The sequence below is a fragment of the Oncorhynchus kisutch genome, linkage group LG28 (assembly GCF_002021735.2).
Source record: "Oncorhynchus kisutch isolate 150728-3 linkage group LG28, Okis_V2, whole genome shotgun sequence".
NCBI lineage: Eukaryota > Metazoa > Chordata > Actinopteri > Salmoniformes > Salmonidae > Oncorhynchus > Oncorhynchus kisutch.
The window spans coordinates 32,628,891-32,651,821 of record NC_034201.2 but is presented as its reverse complement, the minus strand read 5'-3'; the positions used below and the strand labels follow the sequence as shown (position 1 = coordinate 32,651,821).

At 42.8% G+C, this 22,931-nt stretch overlaps 1 protein-coding gene across 3 annotated transcripts in view; it reads left to right on the top strand.

The window, feature by feature from the left end:
- LOC109873442 (glutamate receptor 4) overlaps nt 1-22,931 on the top strand; it is a 188,034-nt gene that overhangs the window by 138,179 nt on the left and 26,924 nt on the right. For 2 of the 3 annotated variants that reach the window (XM_020465091.2, XM_031808440.1), the window contains exons 8-11: nt 4,750-4,854; nt 9,013-9,117; nt 13,950-14,156; nt 16,087-16,460. In XM_020465091.2, coding sequence (XP_020320680.2) covers nt 4,750-4,854; nt 9,013-9,117; nt 13,950-14,156; nt 16,087-16,460 — 791 coding nt within the window. Of the gene's footprint in view, nt 1-4,749; nt 4,855-9,012; nt 9,118-10,145; nt 12,201-13,949; nt 14,157-16,086; nt 16,461-22,931 lie in introns of those variants that run through there. The other variant, XM_031808441.1, reaches the window with a different exon arrangement.

Here is a 22,931-nt window from a genome sequence, read left to right as displayed (position 1 = left end):
ACCTGGTTAAATAAAGGTGTTCTCAACTAGCCTACCTGGTTAAATAAAGGTGTTCTCAACTAGCCTACCTGGTTAAATAAAGGTGTTCTCAACTAGCCTACCCGGTTCATTTAAATAAAGGTCCAATGCAAATAAAAATAAAAGTACCTTACTGTGATTGTTTCAAATTCAAATTGTTAAAAAAATGCACAATAGCAAAGAGTAAAATCTTTAAAAACAATATTACAAGTACACAGCATATAAAGAGAAAGGGAACGTGTTAAATAACTCAGTGGTTGTGTGCCGTGTCCTGATTGACAATATTAGATTGGGGAAAAAACACAAGGTCTCAGCTAGTCCCTGGTGGCGCAGAAGGTCAATAATCTGGTTGCAGATCCACAGGTTCAATCCCACATATTCTTGAACCATTATTTTGAAAAAATAATGTAAAATATATGCTCATATCCACTATACTAAAAGAGAGTTTATTTCGTCCAGATTCATAAGTCCAGTCAGAAATGAAGAATTTTGACCTGTAAAAAATAAAACATTGTGTAAAATGTACTCTTCAACTTTTTAATAAAACGCACCCAATATAATTCCTTCTTTGAGACACTATTTTTCATGATCTGAAAAGCGAAAGTGATCTGAGATCAGAACTCATAGTCTTGTATACATTGTAAATATGGGCCCAGAAGTATGCAGTATATGAAGAGGGTGGGTGAAGTCATGGTGAATAACCCAGTTACCAGTATATCCCTATGTTAATTATGTCTAAGAAGGCTAAAAAGGCAGCCGTTATTCCTGGCTGACCATACTGCCATGGCAGTATATGTAAGAGCGCTGAATATGTCAGAGCGCTTACCTGGTGGCGCAGAGCATAAAATACCTGGATTGAGATGAAATGCTGTTCAAATGTCTTATGAATTAAATAATGTGCAGTTTGTCAACATATGTAATGTAAAAATATGTTTGTTTGATTAAATGTGGATGAAATGAAAATGCCATGTGTGCCTATATCACCTTGTCTACAATGCTATCCTCAAATGCGAATTCCAATCAAATCTGGAGAGAACCATAATGGAGATGTATTCCAATCAAATCTGGAGAGAACCATAATGGAGATGTATTCCAAACAAATCTGGAGAGAACCATAATGGAGATGTATTCCAATCAAATCTGGAGAGAACCATAATGGAGATGTATTCCAAACAAATCTGGAGAGAACCATAATGGAGATGTATTCCAATCAAATCTGGAGAGAACCATAATGGAGATGTATTCCAATCAAATCTGGAGAGAACCATAATGGAGATGTATTCCAATCAAATCTGGAGAGAACCATAATCTGCTTTCTTTTGCTTTAAGGAGCTAAATAAAAAATGTGCATGCTGCCAATGTTGAGCTAATATTCTGTCAGACTTAAAAATAAAATGTTCTAAAAGTTATTGAAATGTTCTGAGGACCTCCAAGAAAAATTTATATTGCGTGAACATTAATGGAATATTATGTTGAACCTAAAACAAATGTTCTATGAACGTCATAAAAACGGACTTATTTGGAAATCGTGGAACATTATGCAACAATGTTGGAATGTTCTGTGCAACCTTCATGAGTATCACAAGAACATTATTGCAACATTGAGAGAATGTCCAGTGCGGGTCGGCATGATAGTGTGAAAAGTGTATGAACATTGTATGAATGTCATCACAACTGAGTGATTACTTCCGGCGCCGACAGAGATGGCCGCCTCGCTTCGCGTTCCTAGGAAACTATGCAGTTTTTTGTTTTTTACGTGTTATTTCTTACATTAGTACCCCAGGTCATCTTAGGTTTCATTACATACAGTCGAGAAGAACTACTGAATATAAGATCAGCGTCAACTCACCATCTGTACGCCCAAGAATATGTTTTCCGTGACGCGGATCCTGTGTTCTGCCTTACAAACAGGACAACGGAGTGGATTCCATGCAGCGACCCAAAAAAACGACTCTGAAAAAGAGGGAAACGAGGCGGTCTTCTGGTCAGACTCCGGAGACAGGCACACCGTGCACCACTCCACGTGACATGGTGTGATGAAAGAAACATACAGGAACTCAAATCCTTCTGTTCCCTGATTTAGAATTCCTCACAATCAAATGTAGACCGCATTATCTACCAAGAGAATTCTCTTCGATTATAATCACAGCCGTATATATCCCCCCCCCAAGCAGACACATCGATGGCTCTGAACGAACTTTATTTAACTCTCTGCAAACTGGAAACGATTTATCCGGAGGCTGCATTCATTATAGCTGGGGATTTTAACAAGGCTAATCTGAAAACAAGACTCCCTAAATTTTATCAGCATATCGATTGCGCAACCAGGGGTGGAAAGACCTTGGATCATTGTTACTCTAACTTCCGCGACGCATATAAGGCCCTGCCCCGCCCCCCTTTCGGAAAAGCTGACCACGACTCCATTTTGTTGATCCCTGCCTACAGACAGAAACTAAAACAAGAGGCTCCCACGCTGAGGTCTGTCCAACGCTGGTTCGACCAAGCTGACTCCACACTCCAAGACTGCTTCCATCACGTGGACTGGGACATGTTTCGTATTGCGTCAGAATACAATATTGACGAATACGCTGATTCGGTGTGCGAGTTCATTAGAACGTGCGTTGAAGATGTCGTTCCCATATCAACGATTAAAACATTCCCTAACCAGAAACCGTGGATTGATGGCAGCATTCGTGTGGAACTGAAAGCGCGAACCACTGCTTTTAATCAGGGCAAGGTGTCTGGTAACATGACCGAATACAAACAATGCAGCTATTCCCTCCGCAAGGCTATCAAACAAGCTAAGCGTCAGTACAGAGACAAAGTAGAATCTCAATTCAACGGCTCAGACACAAGAGGCATGTGGCAGGGTCTACAGTCAATCACAGACTACAGGAAGAAATCCAGCCCAGTCACGGACCAGGATGTCTTGCTCCCAGGCAGACTAAATAACTTTTTTGCCCGCTTTGAGGACAATACAGTGCCACTGACATGGCCTGCAACGAAAACATGCGGTCTCTCCTTCACTGCAGCCGAGGTGAGTAAGACATTTAAACGTGTTAACCCCTCGCAAGTCTGCAGGGCCAGACGGCATCCCCAGCCGCCTGGTACGGCAACTGCTCCGCCCTCAACCGTAAGGCTCTCCAGAGGGTAGTGAGGTCTGCACAACGCATCACCGGGGGCAAACTACCTGCCCTCCAGGACACCACCCGATGTTACAGGAAGGCCATAAAGGACATCAACCACCCGAGCCACTGCCTGTATCATCCAGAAGGCGAGGTCAGTACAGGTGCATCAAAGTTGGGACCGAGAGACTGAAAAACAGCTTCTATCTCAAGGCCATCAGACTGTTAAACAGCCACCACTAACATTGAGTGGCTGCTGCCAACACACTGACAATGACACTGACTCAACTCCAGCCACTTTAATAATGGGAATTGATGGGAAATGATGTAAATATATCACTAGCCACTTTAAACAATGCTACCTTATATAATGTTACTTACCCTACATTATTCATCTCATATGCATACGTATATACTGTACTCTATATCATCGACTGCATCCTTATGTAATACATGTATCACTAGCCACTTTAACTATGCCACTTTGTTTACATACTCATCTCATATGTATATACTGTACTCGATATCATCTACTGTATCTTGCCTATGCTGCTCTGTACCATCACTCATTCATATATCCTTATGTACATATTCTTTATCCCCTTACACTGTGTATAAGACAGTAGTTTTGGAATTGTTAGTTAGATTACTTGTTGGTTGTTACTGCATTGTCGGAACTAGAAGCACAAGCATTTTGCTACACTCGCATTAATATCTGCTAACCATGTGTATGTGACAAATAAAAATTTGATTTGATTTATTTTGTGTTTTGGAAACCTATCTCTTGTAATGTATTCACACTTTCTTTTCCCACGACCTAAATGTTCTGGGAACCATTAAAGAACTCATAATGGCTGTTCTGTAAAAAAAAATTGCAACATCAAATGAATGTTTTGTGCACCCTGATACAAACATTATCTGAATGGCAGCACAACTGGACAGTTTTAGTGTTTTGGGAACCTATCTCATCATATACCTACAATGTTCCCACAACCTAAAGAAACATTCTGGAAACCTTTAAAGAACAGATTAAATGTGTTCTGGGAACGTTCTTGCAACATATGGTGAATGTTTTTTGCCCCCTAAAGGAAACATTGTAGAATCATCTGCAGAAGTGGAAAAGGTTTGTGTTTTGGGAACATATATTTTGTGATTTCCACTCGAAATGTTCTCACCAGACTGTTCCATAACCTAATGAAACATTCTGGGAACATTTAAAGAACAGATTAAATGTGTTCTAGGAACATTCTTGCAACATCAGGTGAATGTTTTATACAAACATTCTATATTCATCAGCACGACTGGACAGTTTTTGTGTCATAAGAACATTTGCCCGAACGAATGTTCTGGGAACTTTCACAAATTACATCACCAGTCAACACTACATACTATGTCATATGAAATGTATCTTATTAAAAGTAAAATAAAAGTATTCTTCCACTCTGATGTAGTTGCAAAATTCTGGTAATTTCCAGGATCTCCAGAAATCATGGTCGGATGATTCCTGATTTCCTTCTTATTACCTGATTATTCTGGGAATCTTTCAACCAGGATTTCTGGTAATTTTGGTAAAGTTACCGGTGTTGAATGATGATACTGTTTGCAGGTCCGGTTGCAGGGATTAACAGGTAATGTCCAGTTTGACCACTATGGACGCAGGGTCAACTACACCATGGACGTGTTTGAGCTGAAGAACAATGGACCCAGACGGGTAAGAAGACTAGTGCTGTGACCGCCTCACCCACCTATGCTGCACCTCACTGCCTCACCTACCTATGCTGCACCTCACTGGCTCACCCACCTATACTGCACCTCACTGGCTCACCCGCCTATACTGCACCTCACTGGCTCACCCACCTATGCTGCACCTCACTGGCTCACCCACCTATACTGCACCTCACTGGCTCACCCACCTATGCTGCACCTCACTGGCTCACCCACCTATACTGCACCTCACTGGCTCACCCACCTATGCTGCACCTTACTGGCTCACCCACCTATACTGCACCTCACTGGCTCACCCACCTATACTGCACCTCACTGGCTCACCCACCTATGCTGCACCTTACTGCCCACACTATTATACCTTTTGAATTTATAATCACTAAATTGTATTCTCAATTTCCATCACAGCCCATGCTTTCTAGCTATAACCATAATTGCTATACCATAATACCACTATACCATAATAACTGAATCATATTAAAAACATAATATGCACGTTTGAGCAATGAATAACTGTATGTTTAATTTCATTCTGTTTGAAATGACAGAGAGCGAACATCATGTCATTATCTGTTTATCTGTTTAGCATTGTCTGTGTCTGTAGAATCTGTGTATTGTGTATCAGTGATCTCTATATTCAAGTTGCTGCATGAATAGTATACTCAGGCTTCGGCAATGTGTGTGCGCACCTGCGCCTATGTGTGTATGTTTAGTGCTGTCTGTGTACTGTATGTGTCGGACACCAGCCAACTACGGTAGGTGAACAGAAAGCAGTGGAGCGGTAGAGACAGAAAGTGATGGAGGGAGGAGGAGTGTGTTCATCAATCAGCAGGCTGTTTGGGTCTGCTGGCTGGCTGTCAGGACAGGAGGGAGGGGGTCTGGGTACACACACGTGCGAACATACAGACAACTCCATTCATGCACATGCATGCACACACACGCTCACGCATGCACACACCCACACCTCTCCACCGCCCCTCAAAAGCTCGTCAATCATTCCTACACTCAGCAGGGAGAGAGAGGAGCAGTTCACGGCCAGCCCGCCATCACTCCCCCCCCCCCACCTGTCTTCTTGATCCATGGCAGACACCTCCAATTTATATGGCAGACATTTATATTGACTGCCTTAGCTTGACTCACCTATTATATGACTCATGTACTATATACTAAACATTTCAACATTGTGTACTTTCATGTGCTGTACATGACACATCCAAGCATACTGTACAATTTGTGTGGCTCTTATCCTTTGCTTGTATACACACACATTATCTCAGATACTCACAGATCTTCACACCACATAATGAAACAGAAATACTGGAAACTACACACCAGAAATACACTGTACACACTGAACACACACACCCTCTACACACACTGTACACATGCTGAACACACACACCCTCTACACACACTGTACACACGCTGAACACACTGCTACACACACTGTACACACGCTGAACACACACACCCTCTACACACACTGCACACACACTGTACACACGCTGAACACACACACCCTCTACACACACTGCACACACACTGTACACACTGAACACACACACCCTCTACACACACTGCACACACGCTGTACACACTGAACACACACACCCTCTACACACACTGCACACACACTGTACACACGCTGAACACACACACCCTCTACACACACTGCACACACGCTGAACACACACACCCTCTACACACACTGTACACACGCTGAACACACACACCCTCTACACACACTGTACACACGCTGAACACACACACCCTCTACACACACTGTACACACGCTGAACACACACACCCTCTACACACACTGTACACACGCTGAACACACACACCCTCTACACACACTGTACACACGCTGAACACACACACCCTCTACACACACTGTACACACGCTGAACACACACACCCTCTACACACACTGTACACACGCTGAACACACACACCCTCTACACACACTGTACACACGCTGAACACACACACCCTCTACACACACTGTACACACGCTGAACACACGCTGAACACACACACCCTCTACACACACTGTACACACGCTGAACACACACACCCTCTACACACACTGTACACACGCTGAACACACACACCCTCTACACACCCTCTACACACACTGTACACACGCTGAACACACACACCCTCTACACACACTGTACACACGCTGAACACACACACCCTCTACACACACTGTACACACGCTGAACACACACACCCTCTACACACACTGTACACACGCTGAACACACACACCCTCTACACACACTGTACACACGCTGAACACACACACCCTCTACACACACTGTACACACGCTGTACACACACACCCTCTACACACACTGCACACACCCTCTACACACACTGTACACACGCTGTACACACACACCCTCTACACACACTGCACACACCCTCTACACACACTGTACACACGCTGTACACACACACCCTCTACACACACTGCACACACCCTCTACACACACTGTACACACGCTGTACACACACACCCTCTACACACACTGCACACACCCTCTACACACACTGTACACACGCTGTACACACACACCCTCTACACACACTGTACAGTCGTGGCCAAAAGTTTGCTGCTTCAGTGTCTTCAGATATTTTTGTCAGATGTTATTATTGAATACTGAAGTATAATTATAAGCATTTCATACGTTTCAAAGGCTTTTATTGACAATTACATAAAGTTGATGCAAAGAGTCAATATGTGCAGTGTTGACACCTCTTTTTCAAGACCTATGCAATCCGCCCTGGCGGAAGTCAATTAACTTCTGGGCCACATCCTGACTGATGGCAGCCCATTCTTGCATACTCAATGCTTGGAGTTTGTCAGAATTTGTGGGTTTTTGTCCTCTTGAGGATTGACCACAAGTTCTCAATGGAATTAAGTCTGGGGAGTTTCCTGGACATGGACCCAAAATATCAATGTTTTGTTCCCCGAGCCACTTAGTTGTCATTTTTGCCTTATGCTCTCGGAGGATGTTTTGGTACCATTCTTCATTCATGGCTGTGTTCTTAGGCAAAATTGTGAGTGAGCCCACTCCCTTGGCTGAGAAGCAACCCCACACATGAATGGTCTCAGGATGTTTTACTGTTGGCATTGCACAGGACTGATGGTAGCGCTCACCTTGTCTTCTCCAGACAAGCTTTTTTCCGGATGCCCCAAACAATCGGAAAGGGGATTCATCAGAGAAAATGACTTTACCCCAGTCCTCAGCAGTCCAATCCCTGTACCTTTTGCAGAATATCAGTCTGTCCCTGATGTTTTTCCTGGAGAGAAGTGGCTTCTTTGCTGCCCTTCTTGACACCAGGCCAACATCCAAAAGTCTTCGCCTCAATGTGCGTGCAGATGCACTCACACCTGCCTGCTGCCATTCCTGAGCAAGGTCTGTACTGGTGGTGCCCCGATCCCGCAGCTGAATCAACTTTAAGCGATGGTCCTGGCGCTTGCTGCACTTTCTTGGGCGCCCTGAAGCCTTCTTCAGAACAATTGAACCACTCTCCTTGAAGTTCTTGATGATCCGGTAAATGGTTGATTTAGGTGCAATCTTACTGGCAGCAATATCCTTGTCTGTGAAGGACTTTTTGTGCAAAGCAATGATGACGGCACGTGTTTCCTTGCAGGTAACCATGATTGACAGAGGAAGAACGATGATACCAAGCACCACCCTCCTTTTGAAGTTTCCAGTCTGCTATACGAACTCAATCAGCATGACAGAGTGATCTCCAACCTTGCCCTCGTCAACACTCACACCTGTGTTAACGAGAGAATCACTGACATGATGTCAGCTGGTCCTTTTGTGGCAGGGCTGAAATGCAGTGGAAATGTTTTTTGGGAATTCAGTTCATTTGCATGGCAATTAATTGCAATTCAATTGATCACTCTTCATAACATTGTGGAGTATATGCAAATTGCCATCATACAAACTGAGGCAGCAGACTGTGAAAATAAATATTTGTGTCATTCTCAAATCATTTGGCCACGACTGTACAAACACACCCTCTACACGCACTGTATGAACACATACACCCTCTACACTCACTGTATGAACACATACACCCTCTACACACACTGAACACGTACACCCTCTGTCTGTCTCCAGATGGGTTACTGGACGGATTCAGACAAGCTGGTTCTGATCCAGAATGAAGCCCTCCTTCCCAATGAAATCCTGGAGAACAGAACTGTTGTAGTCACCACTATCATGGTAAGACACGCTACAACCCTACACACACACACATGGGCATACGTGCACATGCACACAAAGAGACACACAAGCACAAAAGAGCCACAGACACACACACCCTCTAGCGCGCTCACGTCTTAATGTTCTCCCGGACAGGGCTTTACTCTACCTTCCTCTGCCTCAGGGCAGACGTTCAGTCACACAAACACAAACATAATCCAAAACACTCACCAACATTGGCACTGCAGATGCATTTGAGACGTTGTTACACAGACGTTGTTACACTATGGAGATGTCATTGTAAACATGTCACCGTAAGTGCAGTACCTACCATGACTAGTCTAGTCCCCTTTATAAAATGCATGAGCTGTGCTCTGTATCCCTGCCAGAGACTGCTACACATGCATTTTAAGAGTTGGTATTTAATGAGGCAACAAAGTCAGATTCTATACTCAAACACACACACGCACACACAGATGCAAATGCACACACACATACAGGCGCACACATGCACACACACACACACACACACACACACATACACACACATACACACACACACACATGCACTCAGACAGAAACTCTCTGGGCTGATGTGTGCTGTGATGTCAGGAGGTTGTGTCCTCCTACGTAACACTCGTTGCTTGATATTTGTTTGTTACATTCGGTTTCTCCTTCTTTTTGCACTGATACTGTAACACTCGGTTGCATGTAATGTGAACTATGGGTGCTAAATCAGGATTTTCACACTACTGAGCTGAACCGAGCCGAGCCAAACCAAGCTGTGCTGAGCTGGCCTGGTAATGCATTCCTCCTAGATGCTGAAACCGGGCTGACAATGTGAAAAGGAAATATCCGGGGCCAGCACAGTTCGTTCGGGTCGGCATGATAGTGTGAAAAGGGTGAAGATTTACTGTGTTTCTGAAAGTCAAGGTGGTTAGTTAGTTAGAGGAGATGGAGAGAACACGGTAAGGAAAGGCAGAGTGAGTAGAGGAGGGATGGAATTGGGATTGGAGAGTCATACCTCAGCAGAATCCTCCTCTTTTCAGCCCCTGGTGAGGAACCCCATTTTAAGAAACTGAGAAAATGGACACAAGCTGAGCCCAAATGACACATCCCTTATTGGGGGACTGACGGACAGTGTTGGACACAGCCAGAGCCAAAATGAACCCCCTAAAGACACAGACTGATGCAACGGAGAGATGCGTTGTGAATTCTAATGCACACCTTATTAGGAAACTGACCCAAGGGAAGGATCTATCCAGAGCCAAAATGAACCCCTTCAAGAAGACCCAAAATGGACACAATCTGAACAAATCTTTAAGTAAATGAACAAGAATGTGGCGGGGGATAGGAACCACAATGGACCCTTCATCCTGTCTAAAGACACGTTTTTGTTCTTCTAATCAAACATCACATTAACATGGTTGCGCTTAACTGTGCGTGTGCGTGCGTGTGTGTGCGTGTGTGTATGTCTGCACGTGTGTGTGTTTGTGTGCAATTGGTCTCAACCAACTCTAGGATATAAATGTTCTTATTACATGAATGTCCATGCCTGGCATATTGCAGGTGATTATGGCTAATACAGTATTTGAAATATGTAGGAATAGATGTTGAGATTTTAACGAAATAACTTAAAAAAGACTGCTCTGAATCTGTCCGTTTCCATTCAATTTTTGTATATAACTGCTTTATAATACACCTTCAAAAGCACTGCCTAAGAAATCATTTTATAGAGCATGATAATATCAGTGTTTAACCATGCCGACTGTGTCGGATAGAGTCTCTAATGTGTGTTTGCGCTTGATAATGTTTGTTTACTGTAATATACACTAATTAAGCTTTTACTTCAGTATTACATTCTGTGGTGACTACAATAAGACAAACAGTAACACAAACTGTTTTGGCAATGCATTGGAGGGAGAGAGAGAGAAAGCTGGCATGTTTTGTGTACATCAAACCAGCAGGGACGATCAACTCGGGAGTTGGCATTCACACGGCGGAGGGGGGGTTTTGTCTGTTGTCCATGCAATGCTTTTGTTTGTGGTTTTTCTGGCTTTCATCAGCTACCATATGGCCAAAGGAATGCTCCAGTGAAAAGAGCCAGGCAGGTAGTGTCTGTTCAGCTGTTTCTCATGGAAATATGCTATTCGTTCTGATGACAAGCCTTCATTTGGGCTCCTGAGTGGCGCAGTGGTCTAAGGCACTGCATCTCAGTGCTAAAAGCGTCACTACAGACACCCTGGTTCGAATCCAGACTGTATCACAACTGGCCGTGATTGAGTCTAAAAAGACGGCGCACAATTGGCCCAGCGTCGTCCGGGTTTGGCCGTTATAGGCCGTCATTGTAAATAAGAATTTGTTCTGAACTGCTTGCCTAGTTAAATAAAATAATAATAATTGGACTGGTATAGCAATCATTAATCCACAGTGGTAGCTCTGAATATGGCTAATCTCTAGACTGAAAGCAAACGCATTGGACTGTCGCTCACCTGATTCAATGGCTATATCATTCAAAGGGCTTCAGACAAAAAAGCAATTTTTTATTAGTGTTAGTCAGATAATGAATATAGTTTATAACAATGGCACTCTGACTGAATATATTTCGGCAGAGCTTGGAACCGCACACCTTTCTAACCCTACAGTATTGAACGTACCATTATGGTCCCGAGGGAAATGTCATGTTTTAACCTTCTCAGAGTGTATGTGGGATAACGTTGTACAAAAACCCTACAAGGGACCTAAGGGGAACATTGCCTAATGTCTTTAGAACAGCTCCTGTTTGCTAGGGGTATGTCAGAATAAGAAAGGGGCCTCCAGTACACATCCAATAAATACCCACTACTACAGCTAGCATACATCTCCTGTTTCACCATAAGGAATGAGAGATGGCTTTAAGATTGTTCTCATTCATCAAATACCCATTTCCACCTCATATCAAGGACAAGGCAACTGAATGGTGTTTTACCACAACAGCAGCAGCTGGGGGACTTACTGAAAGCACCTCAACGTTTTCAAATATATTTCTCCACTCATGCTTGAAATGTGCTCAATTTACTGAATGTCATGCAGCCAAGTGAAAAATAAAGGTTTGATTTGTGCCATGATGACTGCGACACATAGATGTTTTGAGAGAGACAGAGAGAGAGATTTAGTATATAGTCAAGACCCATTATTTTGACGTTTATTATTGTACATACTCCTCACCTATCAGAGAGAGAGATGGAGTATGTCGTCAATACCAATCTTTATGAAGTTTATTATTGTACATACTCCTCACCTATCAGACAGACTGTGTATCTGTCAATTCGATTGTCAACTCCAACTCACACACATACACTTACTGGACTCTCTTCCTTCTACTTATGTGTGTGTACGTGCGTGTGTGTGTAACGCTATGTCTAATAGGGTTCATTACCCACTGAGACAAGCCATGATCAACTTGGAGAGTCTGGAAACATTTCAAATCTGCTGCTGACTTTCAGCATTCTTTACGAGTTCTTTAAGCATTATCAAAGTTTTTTCAATGTCCTTTCTATCTGTCTCTCTGTTTTTCTGTCTGTCTGGATCTGTCTCTCTGTCTGTCTGTCTCTCTCTCTCTCTGTCTGTCTCGCTTTCTCTGTCTTTCTTTCTGTCCCGATCTGTCTCGATCGCTCTCTCTGTCTACTGTCTGTCTGTCTGTCTGTCTCTCTCTGTCTGTCTCGCTTTCTCTGTCTGTCTGTCTGTCTGTCTGTCTGTCTGTCTGTCTGTCTGTCTGTCTGTCTGTCTGTCTGTCTGTCTGTCTGTCTGTCTGTCTGTCTGTCTGTCTGTCTGTCTGTCTGTCTGTCTGTCTGTCTGTCTGTCTGTCTGTCTGTCTGTCTCTGTCTTTCTGACTGTCTTTACCTCTGTCTTTCTGACTGTCTTTACCTCTGTCTTTCTGACTGTCTTTACCCATGTCTTTCTGACTGTCTTTACATATGTCTTTCTGACTGTCTTTACCTCTGTCTTTCTGACTGTCTTTACCTCTGTCTTTCTGACTGTCTTTACCCCTGTCTTTCTGACTGTCTTTACCTCTGTCTTTCTGACTGTCATTACCTCTGTCTTTCTGTCCCCCTCTCTTTCTGTCTTTCTCTTTTGCTCTCTCACTTTCTCTCTTTCTCTCCCCTTCTGTCTCTGTCTTGCTCTCTCTCTGTATCTCTCTCTCTGTCTTGCTCTCTCTGTCTTGCTCTCTCTGTCTTACTCTCTCTCTCTGTATCTCTCTCTCTGTATCTCTCTCTCTGTATCTCTCTCTGTATCTCTCTCTCTCTCTCTCTCTCATACTGTATCACAGTACCATTTTAAATAATAGCCAGTGTAACGTTCAATGGCTGTTTTATCGTCCACATCTGTGTTCAATAAGTTGAAACATTGGTACATAATCTTTTAACATGAACTCCATATTTATAGAAAAGCAATCTTGTTTGTTCATTTTGGAAGATCCACACAATATCATACTGTAAGCCCTATTTGTTGCTAAATTGTGTAGGCCTATTTCTCGGTCATGTCTACAACATACATACTGTATGTGTTTCTGCACGCTTGTCTTCTGTCTATTTTTCTGTGAAAAATCCAATGAGCAAAACTGGTTGAAATGACATAATCATTACGTTCTAATGACGTCAATTCAACCAGTTTTAAAAATGTATTAAAATAATATCACTATGACGTCACTTAAACAACATTTTGAAACTGGTTGAATGGACGTCATTACAACGTCACTCATTATGACCTGGTGTCAACCAGTTATGCTCGCTGGGCAAGTGACTGTCTGTAAGCGGGGGACATGTTTGCCAGTTTGACCCTGTGGTCCCTGTGGTGTGTGTGTCACTTTGTAGGAGGGTCCATATGTCATGTTGAAGAAGAACTGGGAGTTGTACGAGGGCAACGACCAGTATGAAGGCTACTGCGTGGACCTGGCCTCGGAGATTGCCAAACACATTGGCATCAAGTACAAGATCGCTATCGTACCCGACGGAAAGTACGGCGCCCGGGACCCAGAGACCAAGATTTGGAATGGCATGGTTGGGGAGCTGGTGTACGGGGTAAGAGGGACAGGGCACTGAGGGGTGTTTGTGCATGTATGCGCGTGCGGGATCTCCTTGACTTTGTTGACCCATTTTTAAAGTTTATTTGATGCAGGGTTTCACTCACACTTTACATTCATTTGTAAATCTGTTTAGTTAAAGGCAGCCAATGAACTGAAGACACAGAATCAGTTGTTTTAAACACAAAACACAGATGGCTTGACACTCGTCAGTTGGTCAGTTACCTGGACTACTTCAAATAGCTTGATCTTGACCAAACTAAACCTTAGGATAAGGGATCTTTTGGTGCTTATTAGGGTGGACAAATTCCAGAAATCGTGGTTGGATTCCCTCTGATTCCTGGATTCTCACAACCGGGATTTATAAATTATTTTGGGGGAAATTTATTAGAATTGTGCAACCCTAGTGCTTCTAGCTAAGAGATACAGGCTATTATAAGGTGATCGTGCTAGGGGCCAGAGCTGGGACCAGTGTAGTGTGTCAAGTGTGATAGAGGTGTAGGGGTTAAAGTGTGCTTTGTGTGTGATGTGTTAAGTTTGAGAGGTGAGAGGGTTAAATGATGCCGGTGCTTAGCTACCTCCTGTCTGTTGCTAAGAGATAACAGGATTCATGTACAGGTGTAGGGGGTGTTTGTACAAGGGGTGAAAAATGAAGGTACTGTACTTTAAAAGTGTGTGTGTGCACGTGTGTGTGAAAGCTTAGAGAGATTGCAGGGTTCTTACAGTGCAGAGGGAAGCTGTGAGCTCAGAGCTTAGCCCGTCAGCACTTCCCTGTCTCTAAGACCTTGCCTGGTGACCATTCACCCTCTGACAGTCCTTTTCAAAGCCTGTGTCACTGTGAAAGGTCTCCCCCCATTTCAGCCCCGTCATGTATTTTAATGGTTACTCAATGCAAGCCAACCTGTCATCTTAGTAATTAATGCTGAGGACGAGGGAATTTGTATCTCTGTTTCTTCTCTCTCTCCCTCTATGCAACATGTCGGCTTGTAATATATCAAACTTTTATTAATTTATTTGCTGATAAATCCCAAATTCCACACTGCAGATGTCCAGGCAGGAAAGGTCGGATGTGTTGCTAAATAACTAACAATAATCTGGTTTGTGGATTTGCCGCAAAGAAGCAATACGTGTGTCCTGTGTCAAATTCTTCCGTCTTGTGTTGTACGCATATTTCTCCAACAGCGTTATTTGATTCCCTTCTCCTTCAGATCCGCGGCCTTTCGAATTAAGCCGCTAGGATTAGAGCTACTGCCCGTCTTTTTCTATTCGAAACTGTCTTTTTCTATTCGAAACATTGTAAGACGTGTTCAATCAGAAAAAGTGGCAAAGTGGCAAAATGAAATGAAAAAAGGCAGGATGGAGAGAAAATACTGGTGGTTGTTTTTGTTGTTTGTGATTTGTGTACTTAGTGATTGTGTCAGATAGGAGGATAGACAGATGTGTGAATGATAGACATGGTCGACTAAGAAGAGAGTTCTCGGGCCGTTTCCATCAAGCGACTCAGTATGGTTTTCTTTTTTTAATCAGTTTTGCCTTTTAGATAATATTACATGGACAGGAGGGACCTGATCCTAGATCAGCACTCCTGCTCTGAGATACTTGATACATACAGCCCCTGGCTTTTCTGGCTCTGACATACTGTAGCTGATCTTGTATGTACAGTACATGTATGTCCCTTTGGGAACAATTCATCTTTAGTACAATACATTTGGATATGGGCTCGCCTCAGGCTCACACTCACTCACTGTAGTGTGTGATGTTGACAGTGCTGAATAAGGTGGAAAGAGAACAAAAAACAGATACGGTCTACTGTTGTCTACCGTTTGTCCACAGTTTTATTAGGAGCTTAGATGACTGTCCAGTCGAAATGTTAACTACTTCCGCTATTTCCCTTCCTTCTTTCCTTCTCTCCCGCCGCCCACACGCAGAAAGCGGAAATCGCTGTGGCCCCATTGACAATCACGCTGGTCCGGGAGGAGGTGATCGACTTCTCCAAGCCCTTCATGTCGCTGGGCATCTCCATCATGATCAAGAAGCCCCAGAAGTCCAAACCTGGGGTGTTCTCCTTCCTGGACCCGCTGGCCTACGAGATCTGGATGTGCATTGTGTTCGCCTACATCGGCGTAAGCGTGGTGCTCTTCCTGGTCAGCCGTTTCAGCCCGTACGAGTGGCACACCGAGGAGCCCGAAGAGGGTACCGACGGTCCGCCCAGCGACCAGCCCCCCAACGAGTTTGGCATCTTCAACTCCCTCTGGTTCTCCCTGGGTGCCTTCATGCAGCAGGGATGTGACATCTCCCCGAGGTGAGAGATAGATGCATTACTACTAAGACTGCATGATATACTACAGTACACACATACTACTACAGTACACACGTACTACTACAGCAATATATTCTGAAATATTATACCTTGGCCAGCTGAGAGATAAATATGTCACTACTACTACTCCATTACACACATAGTACTACATTACACACATAGTACTACATTACACACATAGTACTACATTACACACACAGTACGACATTACACACATAGTACCTGACTATATCCAGACATCTCTTAGGTTAGAGATATATACACATAAATTAAACACATAGTACTACATTACATCCAAATGTCCCCACAATGTCCCTTTCTTTATTGTGTTGAGTATTAAAGGCTGGTTGCCATTGATAACAGCTGCCTCGGGATGCTATGGCTCATACAGTATACATGTTTCATTCGCTGGCTAACTATGTGTCTCTTCACTGTCTGTTGCAGAACAACCATAGTTACTCCACTCTGTAGAATTTAAATTTGCACCATAGTTTTTTTGTCTCCTTTGTATTCACGCCAAAATTGTCGCTTTATATCACATATGTGAAAATAGCTACAGTGGCAAGAAAAAGTATGTGAACCCTTTGGAATTACCTGGACTTCTACATACATTGGTCCTACAATTTGATCTGATCTTCATCTAAGTCAAAACAATAGACAAACACAGTCTGCTTTAACTAATAACACACAAACAATTATGTGTTTTCATTTCTTTATTGAACACACTCTGTAAACATTCACAGTGCAGGGTGGGAAAAGTATGTGAACCCTTGGTTTTAATAACTGGTTGACCCTAAGTTTGACAGCAATAACATCAACCAAACTTTTTCTGTAGCTGTGGATCAGAACTGCACAACGGTCAGGAGGAATTTTGGACCATTCCTCTTTACAAAACTGTTTCAGTTCAGCAATATTCTTGGGATGCCTAGTGTGAATCGTTCTCTTGAGGTCATGTCACAGCATCTCAATCGGGTTGAGGTCAGGACTCTGACTACTCCACTCCAGAAGGCGTGTTTTCTTCTGTTGAAGCCATTCTGTTGTTGATTTACTTCTGTGTTTTGGGTCGTTGTCCTGTTACATCACTCAACTTATTTTGAGCTTCAATTGGTGGACAGATAGCCTTACATTCTCCTGCAAAATGTCTTGATAAACTTTGGATTTTTTTTTTACCATCAGTGATAGCAAGCTGTCCAGGCCCTGAGGCAGCAAAGCAGCCCCAAACCATGATGCTCCCTCCACCATACTTTACACTTGGGATGAGGTTTTGATGTTGGTGTCCTGTGCCTTTTTTTCTCCACACATACAGTGCCTTGCGAAAGTATTCGGCCCCGTTGAACTTTGCGACCTTTTGCCACATTTCAGGGACCTGGCCGTCCCTCTAAACTTTCAGCTCATACAAGGAGAAGACTGATCAGAGATGCAGCCAAGAGGCCCATGATCACTCTGGATGAACTGCAGAGATCTACAGCTGAGGTGGGAGACTCTGTCCATAGGACAACAATCAGTCGTATATTGCACAAATCTGGCCTTTATGGAAGAGTGGCAAGAAGAAAGCCATTTCTTAAAGATATCCATAAAAAGTGTTGTTTAAAGTTTGCCACAAGCCACCTGGGAGACACACCAAACATGTGGAAGAAGGTGCTCTGGTCAGATGACCAAATACAGGACCATTCTGGAAGAAAACCTGATGGAGTCTGCAAAAGACCTGAGACTGGGACGGAGATTTGTCTTCCAACAAGACAATGATCCAAAACATAAAGCAAAATCTACAATGGAATGGTTCAAAAATAAACATATCCAGGTGTTAGAATGGCCAAGTGAAAGTCCAGACCTGAATCCAATCGAGAATCTGTGGAAAGAACTGAAAACTGCTGTTCACAAATGCTCTCCATCCAACCTCACTGAGCTCGAGCTGTTTTGCAAGGAGGAATGGGAAAAAATGTCAGTCTCTCGATGTGCAAAACTGATAGAGACATACCCCAAGCGACTTACAGCTGTAATCGCAGCAAAAGGTGGCACTACAAAGTATTAACTTAAGGGGGCTGAATAATAATAATATCCAATAAATGTCGTTCCACTTCATGATTGTGTCCCACTTGTTGTTGATTCTTCACAAAAAAATACAGTTTTATATCTTTATGTTTGAAGCCTGAAATGTGGCAAAAGGTCGCAAAGTTCAAGGGGGCCGAATACTTTCGCAAGGCACTGTAGTGTGTTCCTTCCTTCCAAACAGCTCAACTTTAGTTTAATCTGTCCACAGAATACTTTGCCAGTAGCGCTGTGGTACATCCAGATGCTCTTTTGCAAACTTCAGTCGTACAGCAATGTTTTTTTTGGACAGCAGTTGCTGCTTCCATGGTGTCCTCCCATAAACACCATTCTTGTTTAGTGTTTTACGTATCGTAGACTCGGCAACTGAGATGTTCGCATGTTCCAGAGATTTCTTTAATTAAGTCCTTAGCTGACACTAAGATTCTTCTTAACCTCATTGTGCATTCTGCATTGTGCTCTTGCAGTTATCTTTGCAGGACAGCCACACCTACCACTCCTAGGGAGAGTAGCATCATTGCTGAACTTTCTCCATTTATAGATAATTTGTCTTACCGTGGACTGATGAATATCAAGGCTTTTAGAGATACATTTGTAACCCTTTATAAACACTCACAAAATTTGAGTTTGCTATTCACAAGAAGCATTGCCTGATGTGAACCATGCCTCGAACAGAAGAGATCTCAGAAGACTCAAGATTAAGAATTGTTGACTTGCATAAAGCTGGAAAGGACAGGGCAGCTCTAACCAACATCTCTAATCTCGTCTCAATGATTGTACTCCAGGTTAGCTGACTCCTGACTCCAATTAGCTTTTGGAGAAGTCATTAGCCTAGGGGTTCACATACTTTTCCCAACCTACACTGTGAATGTTTGAATTATGTATTCAATATACACAAGAAAAATACATTAATTTGTGTGTTATTAGTTTAAACAGACTGGGTTTGTCTGTTGATGTGACTTAGATGAAGACCAGATCTAATTTTATGACCAATTTAAGCAGAAATCCAGATCATTCCAAAGGGTTCACATACTTTTTCTGGCCACTGTAAATAATCATTGGCCTGTAGTTTGTAATAAGAATGTCTCGTCTCTGCTTCCAGTTTCTAGTTTAGCCACTGTCTGTGCTTTGGTGTGTACGTGTGTGTGTTTGTGTGTTTGTGCGTGCATTGTGATCTGTCTTTTTAGAAAGAAATTGGACTGCTGTCCCATTGTCTCTGATGTGTCTGGTGTGTGTTTCATACACTGTAGTTCTGCGTTCAACAGGCATGAGAGGTCAAAGGGTATATCATCCATTACTTACTATTACCTACCTCTCGTCCGATCATGAACCACCAAAAAATATTCAGTAACCAGTCAGTGCTGGGTGTCATTGCTTCCGGGTCAAGCTTCCTGTCTGTCACACACCTTTCTGCCCACTCACAGAGCATCTGCCTGCTGTTCTGTAGTCGTGATGAAGATCTTTAGGATTTGTGTAGTTATATTCATAGCAATTTCATGACAGACCTGGGTCAAATTTCCTAGATAATATCCTGTGTCAAATACATAAACGTATTTGAGGTGTGCTTGGTCTAGTTTGGAGTTTGCACTTTTGGGACTATATTTGCTCTATGATACAGAGAAAACTAAATCAAGCACAGTTGAATATTTAAAATGACTTGAGGTACGTATTTGACATACGTCAAATAGGTCCCAGGTCAGCTTTATGATCCTTAGAGTTATTTTAAACTCAGCGATATGACATTAGCATTACAATAGCAGTTATGGTGACTTCCGCAAAACACACAACGACAGCTGAAAGCAAAAGGTTGATCTCCCCTGCATTATCTTTGGTTCATACTGCTGCTCGTGGTCACGCCATATCGCTGAGTTTAAGTTTAAGCTCTTGTAGTCTTTAATGGTTCCTATGGATATCTTCAGTTCCTCTAAGATTTAAGATTAAGAATGGTGTAAAATGGAGAGGAGGGACCAAAACCAGCCTGTATTTTTCAGCCCTCCTACACAGGACCAGAGCAGAGGCATACACAAGATGGAGAACACTAAGGTACATTAGACAAGAGCACCGTCGAAATGATAGCGCCCGTTACGTAGCATCTTATAACGTCCTATAGCACCTCTATCTTGAGGGAGCTATAGTGGGCCTATGATTTTGACTTAAGTCCACTTCATTTTAAGTCGTCCACTTAAGTTAACTTATTTCCCATGAGAAGGGATCCTCATCCACAACATACTGTATATAATTCTGGTAACGTTCCTAAAAGTTTTCCAGAAATCCCCGTTTGGGATTCTCGCAATCAAGAGGGAATACACAGGACAAGTAATAATCCAAATGGGAATCCTCCATCTGCGATTTCTGGAAAACATGGGAATTTCTGGGAAGTTTTCTGGAATTTTATTACTGCTACAGTTTAGTCAGTGTTTACTATTGAAACTCTACATTTCGTCTCCATGTTGTCCTTATGTCTCTCCACAGTGTGGTCAGACTACTGCGTCTGTCTGTCTGTCTGTCCCACACCTATCACAGATAAAGTTGCAGTAATCCCACAGGCCCTGTCCCAATCTGTCACCAAAAGTTCACTACGGAGGGTGTCGACTGAAGTTTACCCTGACAAGGGGACATGCAAATCCCCTCCACCGAGGGATTAGGGGACTTTGGGAGTGTGGAGAAAATGAGGGAATGCTAAGGGCACAGTTTTAGTGAAGGGTTTAGGACTATGGCACACCACTCATCTGCAGTGATAAGGAAAGGAAGCTTGCGTACGTGCAAGGCATATACAGTGCCTTCAGAAAACATTCACACCAATGGACTTTTTCCACATTTTTATGTGTTACCGCCTGCATTTCAAATGGATTAAATGTATATTTTGTGTCACTGGCCTACACACAATACCCCATAATGTCAAAGTGGAATTATGTTTTCAAAATTTTTACAGATTAATTCAAATCTGAAATGTCTTGAGTCAATAAGTATTCACCCCCTTTGTTTTGGCAAGCCTAAATAAGTTAAAAAGTGCTTAACAGTCATTGCATATCCTTTTGAGCATGGTGAAGGGAATCTACAAAGCTAACACGTGGAATTGTTTTTAGATGTTCATACAATGGATCATTTAGCTATTTGATTTTGAATTTTAGTACCCCTTTAGGTATAAAAAGATATATATTGAAAAATGTTTTGATCAAATATTGAAGTTGACCTTAATTACCCTAGCCGATAGAAACACATCGAATAACACATTCAAAAATGGCAAAATAAGAGAGTAAAAAAAAGGTTTTGAAGCTCGGGAAATATATACTGTATGTATTTTTTGTATTGGTTACCTTCAGATGAGACCCGTGACACTTGTGGGGGTCGTAGAGCAAAACCGAGAACAGTGAGATTTTAGGCTAAACCGTACATACATTTTCGTGAGAAGACCGATTTTTGGGATGTTTCCTGGTCTGATAAACAGCATTGTAGCTCTGCCACTTTTCACCGCAGATGTGGAAGGGCGACATACTGTAGGCAGATGTGGAAGGGCGACATACTGTAGGCAGATGTGGAAGGGCGACATACTGTAGGCAGATGTGGAAGGGCGACATACTGTAGGCAGATGTGGAAGGGCGACATACTGTAGGCAGATGTGGAAGGGCGACATACTGTAGGCAGATGTGGAAGGGCGACATACTGTAGGCAGATGTGGAAGGGCGACATACTGTAGGCAGATGTGGAAGGGCGACATACTGTAGGCAGATGTGGAAGGGCGACATACTGTAGGCAGATGTGGAAGGGCGACATACTGTAGGCAGATGTGGAAGGGCGACATACTGTAGGCAGATGTGGAAGGGCGACATACTGTAGGCAGATGTGGAAGGGCGACATACTGTAGGCAGATGTGGTGGATTAAGACATAGCCCATGCAAACAAAACATATCTCTAGCTTAAACTGACGGATTTTGATGGGGATTATTAATTATGTTCATTAGAATGAAGCATTGTTGCTTCAATAGACTTAAGGATTTGAATTACACTTTGCATGGTGTATGGATAAACCCAGTCGCTACAAAGACACAGGCGTCTTTCCTAACTCAGTTGCCGGAGAGGAAGGAAACCGCTCAGGTATTTCACCATGAGGCCAATGGTGACTTTAAAACAGATACATAGTTTAATGGCTGTGATAGGAGAAAACTGAGGATAGATCAACAACATTATAGTGTTGTTGATCTAAATGACAGTGAAAAGACACTGCAAAACATGCATCCTGTTTGCAACAAGGCACTAAAGTAAAACTAACTAACTAAGTAAAATTAACTTTATGTCCTGAATACAAAGCTTTATGTTTAGGAAGAATCCAACACAAGACATCACTTAGTACCACTCTTCACATTTTTGAAGTATGTTGGTGGCTACATCATTTTATGCATATGC